General features: G+C 47.5%; 1 protein-coding gene across 2 annotated transcripts in view; it reads right to left on the reverse strand.

Moving 5' to 3' along the window:
- The window catches only part of DDX10 (DEAD-box helicase 10), a 375483-nt gene that overhangs the window by 178269 nt on the left and 179635 nt on the right, over nt 1-17579 (reverse strand). For both annotated transcript variants that reach the window (XM_050927904.1, XM_050927896.1), the window contains exon 14: nt 1973-2086. In XM_050927904.1, coding sequence (XP_050783861.1) covers nt 1973-2086 — 114 coding nt within the window. The remainder of the gene's footprint in view (nt 1-1972; nt 2087-17579) is intronic.

Raw genomic sequence — 17579 nt, forward strand, 5'->3', positions numbered from 1 at the left:
TGATCATCCTTCACATAAATTCATGAACAAGTCTTAATACATTGTCCTAATTATACAAACTGACAGACCAGCATCTATGATTCAGAATGCAAGAGAAATATTTTAAAGCACTTGCTAAAATATTAAAGCAGAGATTTTCTACCATCTACTACGCACACTACACTACATCCCTCTAAGCGTTCACATTTTGTTCCAAAACAGCATTAAAAATAGCAGCATGTTAAAATTATTTAAAAAGGCATTTAGATTTCAGCTTAATTTAAACAATTTTCGTATTTTCCCTCTGAAAACCCCTTACAAACACAGACAATTTATGTCTACTAAAATGTGTATATGGATGGAATCACATGATCTTCTGGTTCACTACAGTATCTTGGAAATCCAAGTGAATGCACTGAGCCCAATTTTCTACTAGTGTGACTCCACTAACCAGGCATTTTGTACATTACATACCATAGCTATCTAAAGAGCCTAGTTTAAATGTGTTTCTTGGAGAAGTACATACTTTAAAAATTACTGAGGGAATTTTTCCATGTTTGAAATTAGTTATCGTTTTGAACAGACTCCTATTAGTGAGGCCATCATTAAAACCTTTCAAATTTTGATAACTAAGTAACATTACCACAGTATTCCCAAAGTTCAGCATGCTTTGGGAATGTTAGTTACAAAACGCAACTGAGAAATTTTTGAAGTGATCACTATATTTAGTTTACATCCCATTAACTGATGAAATTGTTCTAATGTCAAAGCTCCCTTTTATTTCAACATAGAAAACAGAAAAACAAAGCAAGCTTCTGATGTTTGGGAAATCATCTGTTAGAGAGATTTAATATTTAAGCAGCACTGAGGTTTGCTTGTTCGTGTTACACTGAAACAGTACTGGAGTGGCTAGCAATATACAGTAGTTCACATCTATATAAAAATCAATACATTTTTCCAAATGGTGTTAGGCTATCCAATTAAATTACTAGAGTTCAATGGACAGCTACCTTCCCCCTATTTGGTATATAAACTTGGCACCTTCTTTACTCAGATGACATATGAAAGCTACAAACACTGGACATCTGAGAGAAAAATAAGGACATCTTTTAATTCCACTGCCATACAAGGGATTAGTTGAACTTTTTTCAAGTGATAGCATTGGGATTTGACAGATCTTCCTTAAAAAACTCCCGAGACTTTCCCTTCTGCAGTTGGGAAGGCCAGATTTCCAAAAGAGCCCATATTTAAACATCAGACTATCTGAAAAGTATTCAGTATACATCTGCTCCTATTGTTCTCAGTATAATTGGATTTAAATGAGAGCTCAGCTGTTTTGCAAATCTAGCTCCAATTATAAGCACATAGTACTTTTGAAAATCTGGGCAAAACTGAATAACTAGGGTTTTTTTTGTTTTTTGAGGTTTACTAATTTCATTTTCAGGAGGTTTTTTTTTTTTGTTTTTTGGGTTTGTTCTTTTTAAAGCAATTTGACTTTTATGTGGATGTCCAAAAATATGGGGTTTGGGGGCTCTCTTTGTATATTATATTATGCACATTACTCAGAACAGTAGTACATACTGTAAAAGGAGTAATCTCTTTGTAATGTACCCTAGTGTGCTTTAACGTAGTACTGCTTCAAACAGCACTATGTTAAAACACATTAGGGAACATTTAGTGCACACCAGCAGGGTCTCCATGGACCAATTAATGTACAACATGTTAGTGTACTTCAGAATTCACACCCCTGTTGTGAGCATTACTGCTCCATCTAGACAAGTCCTCAGAAACAAGTAACCATTTCCAATGTTTTTTCCAGTGGTCTGTTGGATAAACAATTTTTTTTTACTTGAGGGTGTTTTATTAGTGTTTCCCAGTTAAAACCTAAAATCAGAAGCCCTGTGTATGACTCAGTTTGAACTATATTTGTTTTCACAGAAAATACAAATTCGGCTACCACCAGTGTCTGCAGTGTATTTTGAACTCATCTTACCTCCCCATCTTCAGTAAAGACAATTTTTGTGTTGACTTTAAATTTCCTCTTCAATATTTTTTTGGCTTCTTTGGTTTTAGTTGCTTTCTTCTTCAATTCTGAATTCGAGGTATTCTGTATTTTAAAAAAAGCAGATGGGAGAGAACATGGTTACTTTGTCAGAAAAGAATACACTAGGATTTAAACTTTAACTTCTGTTTATGGTATTAAGTAAAAAGCTATTTGTCAAAACATACACACTGTCCATATATGGCAACAGCCAATGCACTCTACATACAGACTGAGATATCATTGGCTAAAGCCATTGGCTTCCCTCATCAGCATGACTAGCCAAACAATGGTTGGGCTGACTCGGAGGGCCTCAGTAGCTACTACTTCTCTCTCATGACAGGAAAGCATCGAACAACAATGGTTGCTTCTACAGCTACCACCTTACATGGACTGCTACCATGACCTTGGTGTTACACTCAACTCCACCTACTCCTGGAGCATTCACCACGGGTCTGCTTGTGCGCACTTCGCAGGAGTTCAGGTACCTGAAGGGATGAGTAGACCCCATGGTGCAGGATGCCACTCATGGTGCAGCTCCCTCCAATCATGTGTGACAAGTGGCTATTGAGGAACACTCTAGCACCACAACTCTTCACTCCTGCACTCCAACCACAGTATGTAAGAAGTGGATGAACATATGTCTGGGAGTGTTCAGATGAGAGAAAGGGTGTGGAGATTTAAATAGCATTTATGTTTGCAGTTCCAACCCCTGCAGCATCTAGTTTCCATGTTAGGTTCATCTCATTTAACAGAGAGCTTTCCAAGTGCAACACAAACTATAACAGTGCACTCCGAGTGCAACAGTGAAATGATAATTAGGAGTTAGAAACAGTAAAATCCATTCACACCTCCCTACATGTTCTCCCATGATTACTATGGAATGAGCAGAGCTATCCAAAAAAAGTAACAATACAGTCAGCACAAACCCTATTTATTTAATGCTATACCCATGTTTTGTTTGTTGTGCTTGAGATTTGTGAACTGATAAAACAATTACATTGCAAAAGTTGTCAGAAGAAAGGGAAGCCATAGATTTTGACAACAGGTAGGGAATAGCTGGGGCTTTCAGAATCTGGAGTAGTCTGGGCTCATGAAATAAGTACATTATCCCATGTTCTGCTAAAATGATCAACAGTGAAATAGTTAATGTTGACTATTAAGATTGCCATTTCGATTTCACATGTAATCTGCTCCCATCCAGTGGCAAGGATTACATGGCCATAGAATCACATAAGATGTGAGGTCCAGACCTCAGTCATTTGAGAGTGCTTTTAAATACAGAAGATGTATTATTCAGGTACTAAGTGACATAGAACACACTCTTCCAGCAGGTATTGTCAGCTACAATTGCCAGCAGAGCAGGCATCTTATGGCAAAATGGATCACAAAGACTCACTAGGAAGCATACATACATATCACTCATCATCCCTGAAAAAACAGTATCCTGAACGAAACCACTATTCACCCCAACAGGGATTTTCTGCGAACTCGTATCAATATTTGACATGAGTGAGAAAGGGGGTCGCACAAATCTGAAGGAAACAATGGTTAGGAGAACCTGAAATTTTCAGTTATGTAATATCCTGCACTTACTGTACTACATTAAATATAAAGGGAAATGCAAAAATTCACTGGAGAAAGTAAATCTTCCATATGGTCAGTACACTAATGCACTGAAAATAATGCACCGTAAAATAAAAAATGACAACCTTAGCAAAAGTGGAGGAAAAATGGCTTATGATAGGCTAATGCATTATATTATCAGATGGTAACCACATCTATTATGACAACTAGTAACTGCAGCGGCACTTCTCTAATGAGAGAAGTATTGAAAAGCTGTGCTGTTGTTGGGGACGCACTTGGTATAACCCAGGTAATTCGGGAGAATGGAAGGCCATGAGAGCCAATGAAGTCCTCTTGTTCTGAGCCATAGTGCACCAGCTCCTCCATTTTGAGTTTTACTCCTCCATGTTTGCCCTCAGGTTGCCCTTGTTGGGAGGGGCTACTTCTACTCCCTCAGTTGCTGGGTAGATTTAACCTTTGGGCAGGAAACTGAACTGTTCCTAGGCAGACTTAGCCTTGGGTGGGGACTGTGTGAGTGACAGATCATGTTATAACGTGTATCAGTTTTGGTTCCAGTATAAATAGTTATGTTAGCTGTTTGTTTCGCGCGCTTGATCTGAGTCCTGTGTGGCTCCAGGCGTCTTATTTGAGCTCAAATAAAGTTTGGTTACTTCTCCACCCTGGTGTGTTTAATTGGTTGCGAAGCACACCGGGCAACGGACCCAACCGTTGCCATCCTCGGGCACTCTGTGCCGGCAACAGTTTTTGGCGCCCAACGTGGGGCTCGAGGCAAAGTTGTGCCTTGGCTGGACTCCTCCGATGGCCGACGGATGGCGGTCATGGCCGACACTGGTGAGTTTACCGGGGGCCTCGGCAGAGACGCGTCAGGCCGACCTCAGAGGACACAACGGTGCAATGCAATCGTATAGTGGAGAAGTAAGAGAGAGTTAGGGTAGATCGGTTCCCCTATGGAAGGCAGAGGTCAGTAGAGAACTGGTCCCTCCAGATCGCGGGGTTGTACAACGGTCTTGGTCTGGTCCCCCTTGGACAAGGTAAGACCAGTCTGGTTTATTCCTGATTCTTTTACCTTTTGGTGTCCTAGGCTATCTGGAGTGGTTGCCCGAGGCTGGGGATACCCAGTCGTCGTAATTCCCATTGGCTTCCCCGGGATTAGAGGCATACTATGGCTCAAGGGCATGATATGGCGCGGCAGAAACAACGTACGCTGCTAGAATGCATTCTTAGGTGGTGGAAAATCTTTAAGTCAAACGTGATCACAAAAGATCAATTAAAAAGATTCTGTACAGTTGACTGGCCTCAATATCAACTCGAGGAACAGGAGAGGTGGCCACACGGAGGATCCCTTAATTACAACACGATCCTCCAATTGCTGTTGTTTTGTCAGCGTGCTGGTAAATGGGAAAAGTGCATGTATGTATTGTTGTTTGTGTCGTTAAGGAGGTGGTCGGATTTATTGTCTACTTGTAATTTGGCTGTGACTGGAGCACCAGTCAGTGTTTCTGTAGTGACAGAAAATCCCCTAAGAACTGTAATGCCAGAACCCGTGTCCACTTCAGCCACCACCATGCAGCCATCTTGTTTAGCCACAGCTCTGCCACCTAGTGAGGTAACACAGTCAGCTATCTTGTGAGGGGTTGCATAGTCAGGACAGAGCGGCCATCTTGGATACGGGCCTATCTCCCCTTGTTACTGAAGCAGCGATTGTTAGGCCAGAAACTGAAGAGCAGCAAGATACCACCATGCAAGTGTCTACCCGAATACAGTCTGATTCTGTAAGCTTAGAATGCCTAGCAAATCTTAAACACCTGACTCACAATTGTCAGGTCCTCTTAAAAACTTTAATCTCTGAGATTGAGTGGAATCAAGTTATTCCCAAGGCAAGGAAGGAGGCACAGCGGAGATATGAAGGGAACCCAGCTAATGTTCCAGACCCCGTAGGAGCGGTCCCCTTAGCAGATCCCCAATGGAACCCCAAGGACCACTGGGATTATACCTATGCCCTCACGGAGGAAGAAAAGAAAAAAAGAGGCAGGCGGAAATGATGTTTGCTACAGTGCAAGCAGGCAGAGGAAGCCTACCGCAGGACTGCGGCCAAGGCCGGGGAATGGAAGACTGTGGGTGAAATCGTCCTGGCCCACAAGAAAGGCGTCTAGGCCGAGATCAGTGTGTCTTATGCCAAAAGGAGGGACACTGGAAATAAGAGTGTCCCAACGGGAGGCCCATCTCTATGATGAAAGTAGAGGATTGGGAAGAAGACTACTCCACCTCCGGAACCCCAAGTAAAAGTGCAGGTGGACAAATTCACAGATGGATTTTGTAGTAAATTCTAAAGCAATGCAGCAAGTCAAATCGCTTGTGTATGTCCTAGACTACTAAAAAGAGAACTGTGTGAATAAGAGCTGAAGGTTTTAAGCATGTTGCAGAAGGCTTGAGTGAAGAGCAAAGAGTAGTGATAGAAAATGGAAAAGGAAAGTTATTTGCTTTCTGTGAAAATAGGAAAGACAGTTTTGGAAGTAGGCATGAAGGTATATTGTATGTTGTAAGAAGGACAAAGAATGTGATGTTACGTAAGAAAGAAATGGAAAGTGCTCTGTAAATATACTGTACAGTGTAAAGTGCCACCCTGCATTTTACTCCTGGATAATAACGCTTCAAACAGTATCAGGGAAATGTCAGTCAGCTTGGAATACTCCCATCTTGTACCTATGGAAGGGTAACGAATGGGTTAAGACTCTGAACTCTCTTGTCCTAAACCCATATATACTGATGACTTCATGATTTCGGTCTGCACTCCATTCAAAAGATTTCCTTTAAGAGGGAGGACAAAAGGAGGGTTAAGCTGCTGTGGACCTAACTTCTTGCCTTTAAGCCAAGCTCCTGGAGAACCCGAAGTTACTCTGCAGACCTGTCCTTCCCTTAGCCCAGCCACCCTTTTGCTAGAATACAAAGGGAAAAGAAGAAACTGGAAATATCAGTGAAGACACACTGAAATTCATGATCAGACCTCAAGCAATGCTTCAGGCTAGAAACAGAGATTCAACAAGCTTCAAAAGCATATAAAGACCTGAAAAATCCTCCTCTAAGCGGGATGCCCTGAAAAAGGAAGCAGGAAGAAGCAAGGATTTGAAAAAAAATTTTTTTTGAAAGACCTAAAGAATTAACCTCTTCTGAAGGCAAGCTGTGAGTGGTATATCATTGGCAGCAGCACTGTTGTGAACGGCCAAAGGAGGGCTGCAGGCCTGAAACACCCCATTCTGCTAGCACAGAAGAACGGACAAAGGAGGGCAGGATATGCTGGGGTGATCCAAGTAAATCCCACCCCCACCCCCCCCGCAGCACCATCACCTCTGGTTTTTCAACAGCCAGTGAAAGCTCTTGGTAACCATGGACCTGATTCTGCTGCTACTGCTGCTTCTCTAGAAGTTACACAGCTGGCACACAGCAGTTTCTCAACAGAACCTCTTGCAGTTTAGAATTCAGGCTCTCCAAATCCTGTCAGCAGTCTTTCTAAACCTTATAGTTCCTGGCTCAGAAGAGATGACCTTTGCTTTTAGCACATTGCTAACTATTTAGGACAATCGTTTTTATAGTAGGTTTCCCTCAAAAGGAAGGAGCAACTAGTGGTTACCATTTGTTCTCATGTCATCACGTCACAATGTTCACAGCCTGGAGTACAACTATATGTACTTCCCAGAAACACAGCAAGAAGACGCTCAAGCTGGCCCCAGAGCAGTAGCAACGGAGACAGCAACGCAGAACAAGTATGCCTGTGTCCTCTAACCAATATCGCCTATTGAAGACTGTGAAGGCAGCCAGTAACTCCACACTTGCTAAGCCTGCTCGAGAAGAAAGGCAGTCAGATGGACAACCAACCAGTCCTCAGAATTCTACCTTCAGCTCCTCTCCTTCTGTTAAGGTTGATAACTCCCCACCAGATTTGAGGAAGAAATCATTCCAGAAATCTGACAGACTCCATGCAAGGCAGCTAGAGGGCAAAATGCACTAAAATTGATGTGGAAACACCTGACTCCATCTTAGTGAACACAGATCTGCTGGCGCTGATCAACAAGCATGCGTTCTCTGTCCTACCCACAGACTACCAGCAGCAGCTGCTACTGCTGCTCCCCGAGGTGGATAGGCAAGTCGGGGCAGACGGTTTGATGAGGATAAGTGACTCAGCACTCAACAATGAGTTCTTCATTTCAGCTGCCCAAGGTTGGAAAGAAAGGTCAAAAGGTGAGTTCATTCCAGAAATGCAACTAAGAATACGGCAAAAGACTAAAAAGGAGAAGAAATTGGAGCTATGGAAGAAACAATTCTTTAAAAGTAACTATGGTCAAAGTTCTGGAATGAGTCCTAAAAAGTCCAAGAAACTACCAACATACACCAACATTTGTGACACACAGGCCAGGAATCCACCAGCTGAACAGATGAAATGCATGCTACTCTCCAAGACATCACCCAGTAAAGAAAAGAGAACTCCTCTGTCAAAGTCTAAAGTACAGGATGGCCCTAGGTATTGCCATTCTCCCTACTCTGTTTTTGTGCTCTTCCCCAGGGTAGGTTAGGGTTCAGGCCTTTTGAAATTTTGTCGGGACTACCATGGCTTATGAATGGAACTCTGGTACTGGCAAGGGAATAGATATTAAGAATAATTTGTTGTCTCGGTATATGTGCTCGTTGTCTGCTGTTCTCTTTTCGTTTCACAGGTGCATTAAAGACTTGCAGTCTCTTCCGCTGGATTCCCCTGTCCACTCCTTGCAGCCAGGTGACTTGGTCCTCGTTCACACCTGGAAGGACAGATCCCTACAGGAACGATGGAAGGGACCACCTGCAGTCTTGCCGGTATCCTGCACAATAGCCAAGGTCAAGGGACATAAGAACTGGATCCCCCACTCCCGACTTAAGGCAGTAGAGAAACTTCCATTATTAGGTCAATGGACTGTCCAGCCTTCTGGTGACCAAGACAACAAGAACTTTGGACTGAAGTTACTGTTCAAAAGACTTTAAAGGTTTAAAAGGGGAACAGGTTACTTATCTTAAGTGTGTTGGGTTATATAAGTCTCTGTTTATTGTGGTTTTGGACCCTTACTCCTCACCTCAGGGAAACATTATGAGTCCCAGTATGCTTTGTTAACATTTTCCATTGGTAGAGAACTTTTCATGCTCTTAGTTATGGCTTCCCTAATTAAGGCCCAACTGTATGCTGGTTGAGGTTCCAGTCCTCCCAATTTAATGATTAATACATATAAGGTCCTAAAGATTGCTTTTGCCAGCAAATTTAATCTCTTCAACGGCTGGATATGCTTTCAAATCCCCTATCATACAGCAATGTTGCCCTGAAAAGTAATTCCCTGAAACTGGTCTAATCATTGCCAATGATGATTTGCTATTGAGGAAAAACAAGTCTTGTTATGCTATAGGTAATACCTCCCACTGTCCTTCTGGCTTTACCTACCTTCAACAAAAAGCAACAGCCAATTATATCTGATTTGCTAATGAGAGCACCTGCCAGTTCTATGTATCCCCCACTATCTTTAACACCTTAGGTCAGGATACAGAAGAAAGGGCTTATATACTTCTCTGCTAACAATTCTCTCATGAGTTAGAAAGAAGGTAATGGGATGGTGGCAACTGACAATTTCTTTTGTATCTGTGGTAAATTTGTTTATAAGTGGCTACCTTACAGATGGTATGGAAACTACTATCTAATATTCCTTGTACCTTCTCTTTGTGTCATGGCCCAACTCCCACCAGGTTAAGCCCAGGCAGTGCAGGTATCTGCAAGCCACCTCAGAGCCCATTGGTAAGGAAAATAAAGTATAATCCACCTCCCTTTCTATAGGGCAAAACAGATAACCTAACTCTACTGTCGGCTCTTGGTGTTCCTTACTAAATGTGCCAATAAAACCTTAGTCATTAAAAAGAGCCTCAGTTCTTAGCTCTACCGGCTTTGGCTCAGGGCTCTGTAAATTAAATATACCCTAAACTATATCCTAGCCCCTCAAGGTAGGGTCTGTGTTCTCAGTTGTAATAAATGTTGTACATGTCTCTAAACAAGCCCTTAACCAGTGGAAAACTCAGAAACAAGTGCCTTCCCTTTCTGACTCTCTTTAGTTGGCTACCTAACCTTGGTGAGATAGGTTTAAAATTAATTCACTTTTTGGTAATAGGGGTAGTGTTATGTTTACTTGTTCTACTGTTACTTACCTGTTGTAAGGTTATTATGGGGAAAGGTTTGTTCTACAACCTCTGTCACACCTATGGTGATGGCTGGCCACCCTCAGCATTCCCCAGACCCAGATTTAAACCAAGGGCTGTCAGCATATTATGAGAAGACTCAAGCAGGAGCTTTTTGAGTATTCTCAAAGGAGGGATTGTTGGGGACGCACTTGGTATAACCCAGGTAATTCGGGAGAATGGAATGCCATGAGAGTCAATGAAGTCCTCTTGTTCTGAGCCATAGTGCACCAGCTCCTCCATTTTGAGTTTTACTCCTCCATGTTTGCCCTCAGGTTGCCCTTGTTGGGAGGGGCTACTTCTACTCCCTCAGTTGCTGGGCAGATTTAACCTCTGGGCGGGAAACTGAACTGTTCCTAGGCAGACTTAGCCTTGGGTGGGGACTGTGAGAGTGACAGATCATGTTATAATGTGTATCAGTTTTGGTTCCAGTATAAATAGTTATGTTAGCTGTTTGTTTCGCGTGCTTGATCTGAGTCCTGTGTGGCTCTAGGCATCTTATTTGAGCTCAAATAAAGTTTAGTTACTTCTCCACCCTGGTGTGTTTAATTGGATGCGAAGCACATCGGGCAACGGACCCAACCGTTGCCACCTCGGGCACTCTGTGCCAGCAACACTGTCACCTACTTTTGTTGCGTTATGTAGCGATTACTAACTGGCCTTATACTCCTTTCCCTAACAGCTCAGCAAAGTGCATCCTTCTCTCAATCTCATCACTTGCCCTGCAAATGCAGTGTGTTTGAGGCTCCGCTCAAGCATTATTCTACATAGGTGCTGAAACTAGGGATGCTGTGGGAGCTGTCATGCCTCCTGGCTTGAAGTGATTTCCATCATACACAGGGTTTACAGTTTGGTTCAATGGCTCTCAGTACCCCCACTATACAAATTGTTCTAGCACCCCTGTAATTCTATTTATCTTTATATTAAAGGGGAAGCCATAGGCTGGATCTCAAGTATCAGCCCATTTACATTCCACCATAAGACTATTTGGAGAAGCAAGAGGATTTGTCCTCACAGATTGTCAAATGTGCCTGCTACCTAGGGCATTTCTGGGCTCTTTCCTAGTTATCCCTCAGGGGTACTTTGCTGTTCTGTATTCTGTCAGTAGGCAGAAGTCACCATCCTCTTCTCTTCCGGTTTGTGGCAATTATAAGCAAACACAAAAGCACTTTTGAATTTGTAATTCACACTAACAATCAAAGCCACAAAGTTAGCCAATGTATTTTTGTTAAACTAACCTGAAAAGCATTGAAGTGTTACTTTGCTACAGAAGATTTCCTACTTTATCCACCTTTTCTTGATGCAGCAAGGAAAACCACATAACCAATATAACAATAGGAATTCTCTGGATGAGCTACTTAAAGATGTATCATTTAACATTTTATATAGTAATTTTACTATTTTTCTGCTTTCCATACTGTTACTTTTATTTGCTAATTATTTTTACATGTATTTTGCAATGTGACTGAACATATTTCAGAATAGATGCATCCATTGTTTGATTTTGTAAAATTAAATTTTTTAATCTCTAAGGTGTGTTTTAGCTCCTGATTGCTTAGATCAGGGGAAAAAATGTTCTCTAGCCCACAAGCACAAGCTTCACTGCTGGAACATAGCTTCCAATGGGTCTTTTCAGCATGCATGATGGTGCAATCCTTTTTTCATTTGCTCGACAGACTATAAGAAGTGAGGGTACATTTATATGGTATGCAGAGTCCTACAGAGGTATTCCAAGAAAAAAAAATGAAGGCTACATTTCTTATACTGTGCAGAGCTGGAAAATTTGGCATAGTTTTCATAAGTAACTCTTGTAACGTTATTGTGGTAAATGCAGTCCTAGTGAAAGATGCCAGATTAACAAACCCTAGAGACTGACATCCTATTTATCCACAAAACAGATAAGCATGAGCATCCCCACACTCCTTTTATTCTTATACCATGCTCATCATTATGGTGTGAGGCAGACAGAACATTTCAGGGGTAGAGGGTAGCTAGCTCTCCATAACCCAATTTAATCCTTAGTCTCTGCATGGTGCTACTTAATACCACTTGTAATGTGGGAATTGAACTACAGCCAATTTATTTTACCCAAACCTTCAAGGAGTATAATGGATAGAACATTGGACAGACTCAGAAGACCGGGGTTCTAGCTTTAACTCTGCCACTGCTGTGCTGAGTGACCATGGGCAAGTCACTTCATCTCTGTGCCTCAGTTTTCCCATTTGTAAAATGAGGATGAACCTGTCCTTCTTTGCAAAGTGCTCTAAGATATTCTGGTAAGTATTGCTATTTACTCCTAGGGGAATTCTGCACTACTGCACATGAACAGAATTCATGTCTGGTGCACAATTCCCCCACCCCTCCACCTCAGAAAATACATTCTGCACGAGAAGTGCTGTAGTTCTTCTTCGAGTGCTTGCTCATATCCATTCCAATTAGGTGTGGGCGCGCCGCGTGCACGTTCGGAGACTTTTTTACCCTAGCAACACTCGGTGGGCCAGCAGGTCACCCCCTGCAGTGGCGCCGGTATGGCGCCCGATATATACCCCTGATGGCCCGCCCGCTCCTCAGTTCCTTCTTACCGCCCGTGTCGGTCGTTGGAACTGTGGAGCACGGCTAGCCGTTCTCCACCTCCCTAGCGTTTCACTCTTTTGCAGTTTAGTGTATATAGTTCTGTTATTATAGTAATAGTTGTAGTTATAAAGTTAGTTAAGTGTAGTTGTAGATAGTTATACAGAGGATCGGGGGTTCGCCCCTTTTCCTCCCCGCGGTGCCGGGGCCCATGCCCAGTTCACCCGGCTTTAAGCCTTGTGCAGCCTGTCATCGGCCGATGCCAACAGGAGATCCGCACAACTCCTGCCTGAGGTGCCTAGGCGAGTCCCACCTCGTGGACAAGTGCCGGATCTGCAAGGCGTTCAAGCCCCGAACGAAGAAGGAGCGGGACAGTCGCCTGAAGCAGATCCTGATGGAGGCAGCGCTGACTCCTCCACCGTCGGCACCGACTCCGGCACCAGCAAAGGCTTCGACTTCCCGCTCGGCACCGGCCCGGCACCCTAGCCGGCACCGCTCCCTCTCCCCGAGGAGCAAGAAGCACAGGGCTCCTGCGGTGCCTACAACTGCACCGCAGTCGGAGCGTGCCTCCAAACCTGACCGCCCAGCACCGTCATCCGCCGCGGCACCGAGCGTCGTCACACCGTCGACTCCGGCTCCTCAGGGACGGTTGAGTCCAGTGCATCTCAGCTCCCCTGTGAGAACAGCGGTTGAGCTCGTCGCGCCCTCCACTCCGGAGACCTTCTCCGTTGCACGCGAACTCATCGCCATGACAAAGCCCGAGCTGCCCCAACCCCCGGCACAGCCGGTGCGGGTTCTCCAATCGATGGGCAAGCCCGCCATGGTGCGGCCGCATTCACCGGACACTACTGGGTATCGGTCCCATTCCAGATCGAGGGACCCCTCTCAGCGAAGCCGCTCGAGATCCAGACGCCGCTCGCAGTCCCGAGACCGCTACCTGCGGCACCGGTCATACTCGCGGCACCGTTCAGGATCCCGCTCTCCGTCGTACTACTCTCAGCACCGGTCTAGATCACGGCACCGACGTTCATACCGCAGCCGATCCCGGCACGGCAGCGGACGGCACCGGTCGACCTCCCGGCACCGAGCTGGTAGCAGGTCCCGGTCCAGATCAAGGTACCACCATGATTCCCGGTTCCGCTCGCCGGCACTGCACAGCGACGTCGGGGACAAGTGCCGGATCTGCAAGGCGTTCAAGCCCCGAACGAAGAAGGAGCGGGACAGTCGCCTGAAGCAGATCCTGATGGAGGCAGCGCTGACTCCTCCACCGTCGGCACCGACTCCGGCACCGGCAAAGGCTTCGACTTCCCGCTCGGCACCGGCCCGGCACCGCTCCCTCTCCCCGAGGAGCAAGAAGCACAGGGCTCCTGCTTCTTGCTCCTCGGGGAGCTCCTCCATGGCCTTCAAGGCACTCGTCCGCTTCTTCCCAAATGGAGAGCGCCTCCTATGGGGGTTCAGATGTGCAGGCCCACCCGGACCAGGGACCACCACAATGGTCCTTTTGGACGCCCTGGGCATACCATCAAGCCCAGGGCGAACCTTCGGGCCCCGCTCGCTCCCGCCAATCGGAGCATCGAGCACCGGAGGCCACGGTCAGCCGGCGCCCCCCCTCAAGTTTGGAGGAAGCCCCTATGGATCCCCTGGCGCAGCAGGATGCTCGGGAAGTGGAGGTCCCTCTGGACAAGGCTTCAGTTCAGGAACCACTCCTCCCTGGGGTGTCTTCTTCCTCGTCCCCAGATGAGGCAGTAGCAGGCACATCTTCATCAGGGCCCCCGCCGATTGATCTCCGGGCACACCAGGACCTTCTGAGGCGAGTTGCCCAGAACATAAACCTCCCTATCGAGGAAGTCCCGGAAGTGGAGGACCCGGTGGTGAGCATCCTTTCTGCGGAGGCACCGACCAGGGTAGCCCTCCCCTTCATCAAGTCGATCCAGGCGAAGGCGGATACCATCTGGCAGTCTCCGGCCTCCATTCCACCCACTGCCCGCGGAGTGGAAAGGAAGTATATGGTACCATCCAAGGGGTATGAGTACCTCTATGTACACCCCACTCCCTGCTCCTTGGTGGTACAGTCAGTCAATGAGCGGGAACGCCACGGCCAACAAGCTCCTGCCCCAAAATCCAGGGAAGCCAGGCGCATGGACTTGCTGGGCCGCAAGGTTTACTCCGCGGGAGGCCTTCAGCTCCGTGTGGCGAACCAGCAAGCCCTCCTGAGTCGCTACAGCCACAACACCTGGGAGGCTGTCGGCAAATTTACGGAGCTGCTTCCCCAGGACTCACGCCAGGAATTTTCATCTCTCCTGGAAGAGGGCAGGAGGGTCGCCAGGACCTCCCTACAAGCGTCCTTGGATGCCGCAGATTCGGCAGCAAGAACACTGGCATCGGGCGTAGCCATGCGCCGTATATCGTGGCTGCAGTCTTCCGGACTACCGCCGGAGCTACAGTACACGATTCAGGACCTGCCATTCGATGGGCAGGGTCTTTTCTCTGAGAAGACAGATCCCAGGCTACAGAGCCTGAAGGATAACCGAGTCATCATGCGGTCACCGGGAATGCACACGCCCCAGACTCAGAGAAGGCCATTCCGCCCCTACCATCAGCGCACTTACCCCCCACCTCGCCCCAGACAAGATTTCAACCGGAGGCGAGGTCGGCCGAACCGTAGACGTCAACCAGGTCCTCAAAGGGGTGATACCTCCGGGTCCGACAAGCCACCGCAGGGACCCAAGGCGAACTTTTGAAGGTGCGCCCGAGAGCAGCTTACCAATTCCTTCCCTGGATCCACTTCATTTCCTCAACCGCCTCCGCCCCTTCCTGCCGTCATGGTCCCAGCTAACCTCGGATCGTTGGGTCCTGCGCACGGTGCAGTTTGGTTACCATCTTCAGTTTGTTTCTCCACCCCCCTCCCATCCTCCCTCCTCGTCCCTCTTCAGGGACCCCTCTCACGAGCAACTGATCGTCCAGGAGGTTTACAAGCTCCGGCTCATTGGAGCTATAGAGGAGGTGCCAAGGGAGCTAAGGGGCAAGGGGTTTTATTCCTGGTACTTCTTAATCCCCAAAGGTCAAAAGGGGGCCTTCGACCCATCCTGGACCTGCGAAGACTGAACAAATTCATCAAAAAGTTCAAGTTCCGCATGGTAACCTTAGGAACCATCATTCCCTCCTTGGATCCCGGAGATTGGTACGCTGCTCTTGACATGAAGGACGCATACTTCCACATTGCGATCTTTCCCCCGCACAGGCACTATCTTCGCTTTGTGGTAAATCAGGACCACTACCAGTTCACGGTCCTCCCCTTTGGGCTCTCCTCAGCCCCCCGGGTGTTCACCAAGTGTATGGCGGTCGTCGTCACTGCCCTGCGCCGCCGTCGTATCCATGTCTTCCCTTACCTCGACGACTGGCTCATTCGAGGCACGTTGGAGGCGCAGGTGACCGGGCACATCACCATCATCAGGGAGCTGTTTGCGAGCCTAGGTCTGACCATCAACCCAGACAAGTCCACTCTGGTGCCTACGCGGAGCATAGAGTTCATCGGGGCAGTGCTAGACTCCAACCTCGCGATGGCCAGCCTCCCCCGGCACCGATTCCAAGCCATAGTGTCCATGGTCACAAGCCTGCAGGCCTTCCCGACCACGTCTGCTCGAACCGTGCCTCGCTCTCCTGGGGCACATGGCCGCATGCACCTTCGTCACCAGACATGCAAGACTCCGCATGCGCCCGCTGCAGACCTGGCTCGCGTCGGTCTATCGACCAGGCAGGCATGCCATAGACACAATCGTAACGATTCCACCGATTGTTCTAAGTTCCCTAGACTGGTGGACAACGCCCTCCCAAGTGTGTGCGGGCCTACCGTTTCATGCCCCTCAGCCCTCAGTGTCCCTGACAATGGACGCGTCATCGCTGGGCTGGGGTGCGCACCTGGGGACCCTGTGTACACAGGGTCTATGGTCACAGAGAGAGTTGACTCTTCACATCAATGTGCGGGATCTACGGGCAGTTCGTCTAGCATGCCAGACATTCCAACGCCATTTGCACGGCCGTTGTGTTGCGGTATTCACAGACAACACAACGGCCATGTATTACATCAACAAGCAGGGCGGGACCCGGTCCTCCCCGCTGTGTCAGGAAGCAATACGTCTGTGGGACTTTTACATAGCCCACTCTATTCATCTAGTGGCCTCCTTTCTCCCGGGAGTGCGGAACACCCTTGAGGATCACCTGAGCAGATCCTTCCTGTCCCACGAATGGTCCATCTGTCCGGACGTCCTCTATGTCGTTTTCCAGAGGTGGGGGTTTCCCCAGACAGATCTGTTCGCCTCCAGATTGAACAGGAAATGCCAGGTGTTCTGCTCTCTACAGGGTCGCTCCCCGGGCTCACTGTCGGACGCGTTCCTTATGCCGTGGATGGGTCGTCTTTGCTACGCCTTTCCACCCTTCCCTCTCGTCCACCGAGTCCTGATCAAGGTCCAGAGAGACAAGGCCCGCCTCATCCTGATCGCTCCGGCGTGGCCGCAGCAGCCTTGGTACACCATGCTGCTCAATCTGTCCCTGGCGAATCCGATTGCCCTACCTCTTTGGCCAGACCTGATCACACAGGACTTCGGCAGGATGCGCCATCCGGATCTACAGTCCCTCCATCTGTCTGCATGGCTCCTGGCTGGCTAAGCCAGTCCGAGTTGCGCTGTTCCGATGCAGTACAGCAAGTGTTGTTGGGCAGCAGGAAGCCTTCCACGCGTTCAACCTACCTAGCGAAGTGGAAACGCTTCTGCTGCTGGTGTAGCCAGCACGGCCATGACCCACTCGCCATGCTAGTCCCCATTTTGGACTACATGTGGTCTCTCAAGCAGCAGGGCTTGGCGATCTCCTCTCTGCGCGTCCACCTCGCGGCTATATCCACCTTCCATCCAGGCGAGGCTGGCAAGTCCGTGTTTTCTCACCCGATGGTGTCAAGATTTATCAAGAGCCTGGAGCGACTATACCCTCAGGTCAAACGGCCTGCCCCTACTTGGGACCTGAACCTTGTCCTGACCAGGCTCATGGCGCCCCCCTTCGAACCCTTAGCCACATGCTCGCTGCTGTTCCTGTCCTGGAAGGTGGCCTTCCTAGTCGCTATTATGTCGGCCCGGCGAGTCTCGGAGCTTCGGGCTCTGACCGTGGACCC

This window comes from Gopherus flavomarginatus, chromosome 1, assembly GCF_025201925.1.
Source record: "Gopherus flavomarginatus isolate rGopFla2 chromosome 1, rGopFla2.mat.asm, whole genome shotgun sequence".
Taxonomy (NCBI): Eukaryota; Metazoa; Chordata; order Testudines; family Testudinidae; genus Gopherus; species Gopherus flavomarginatus.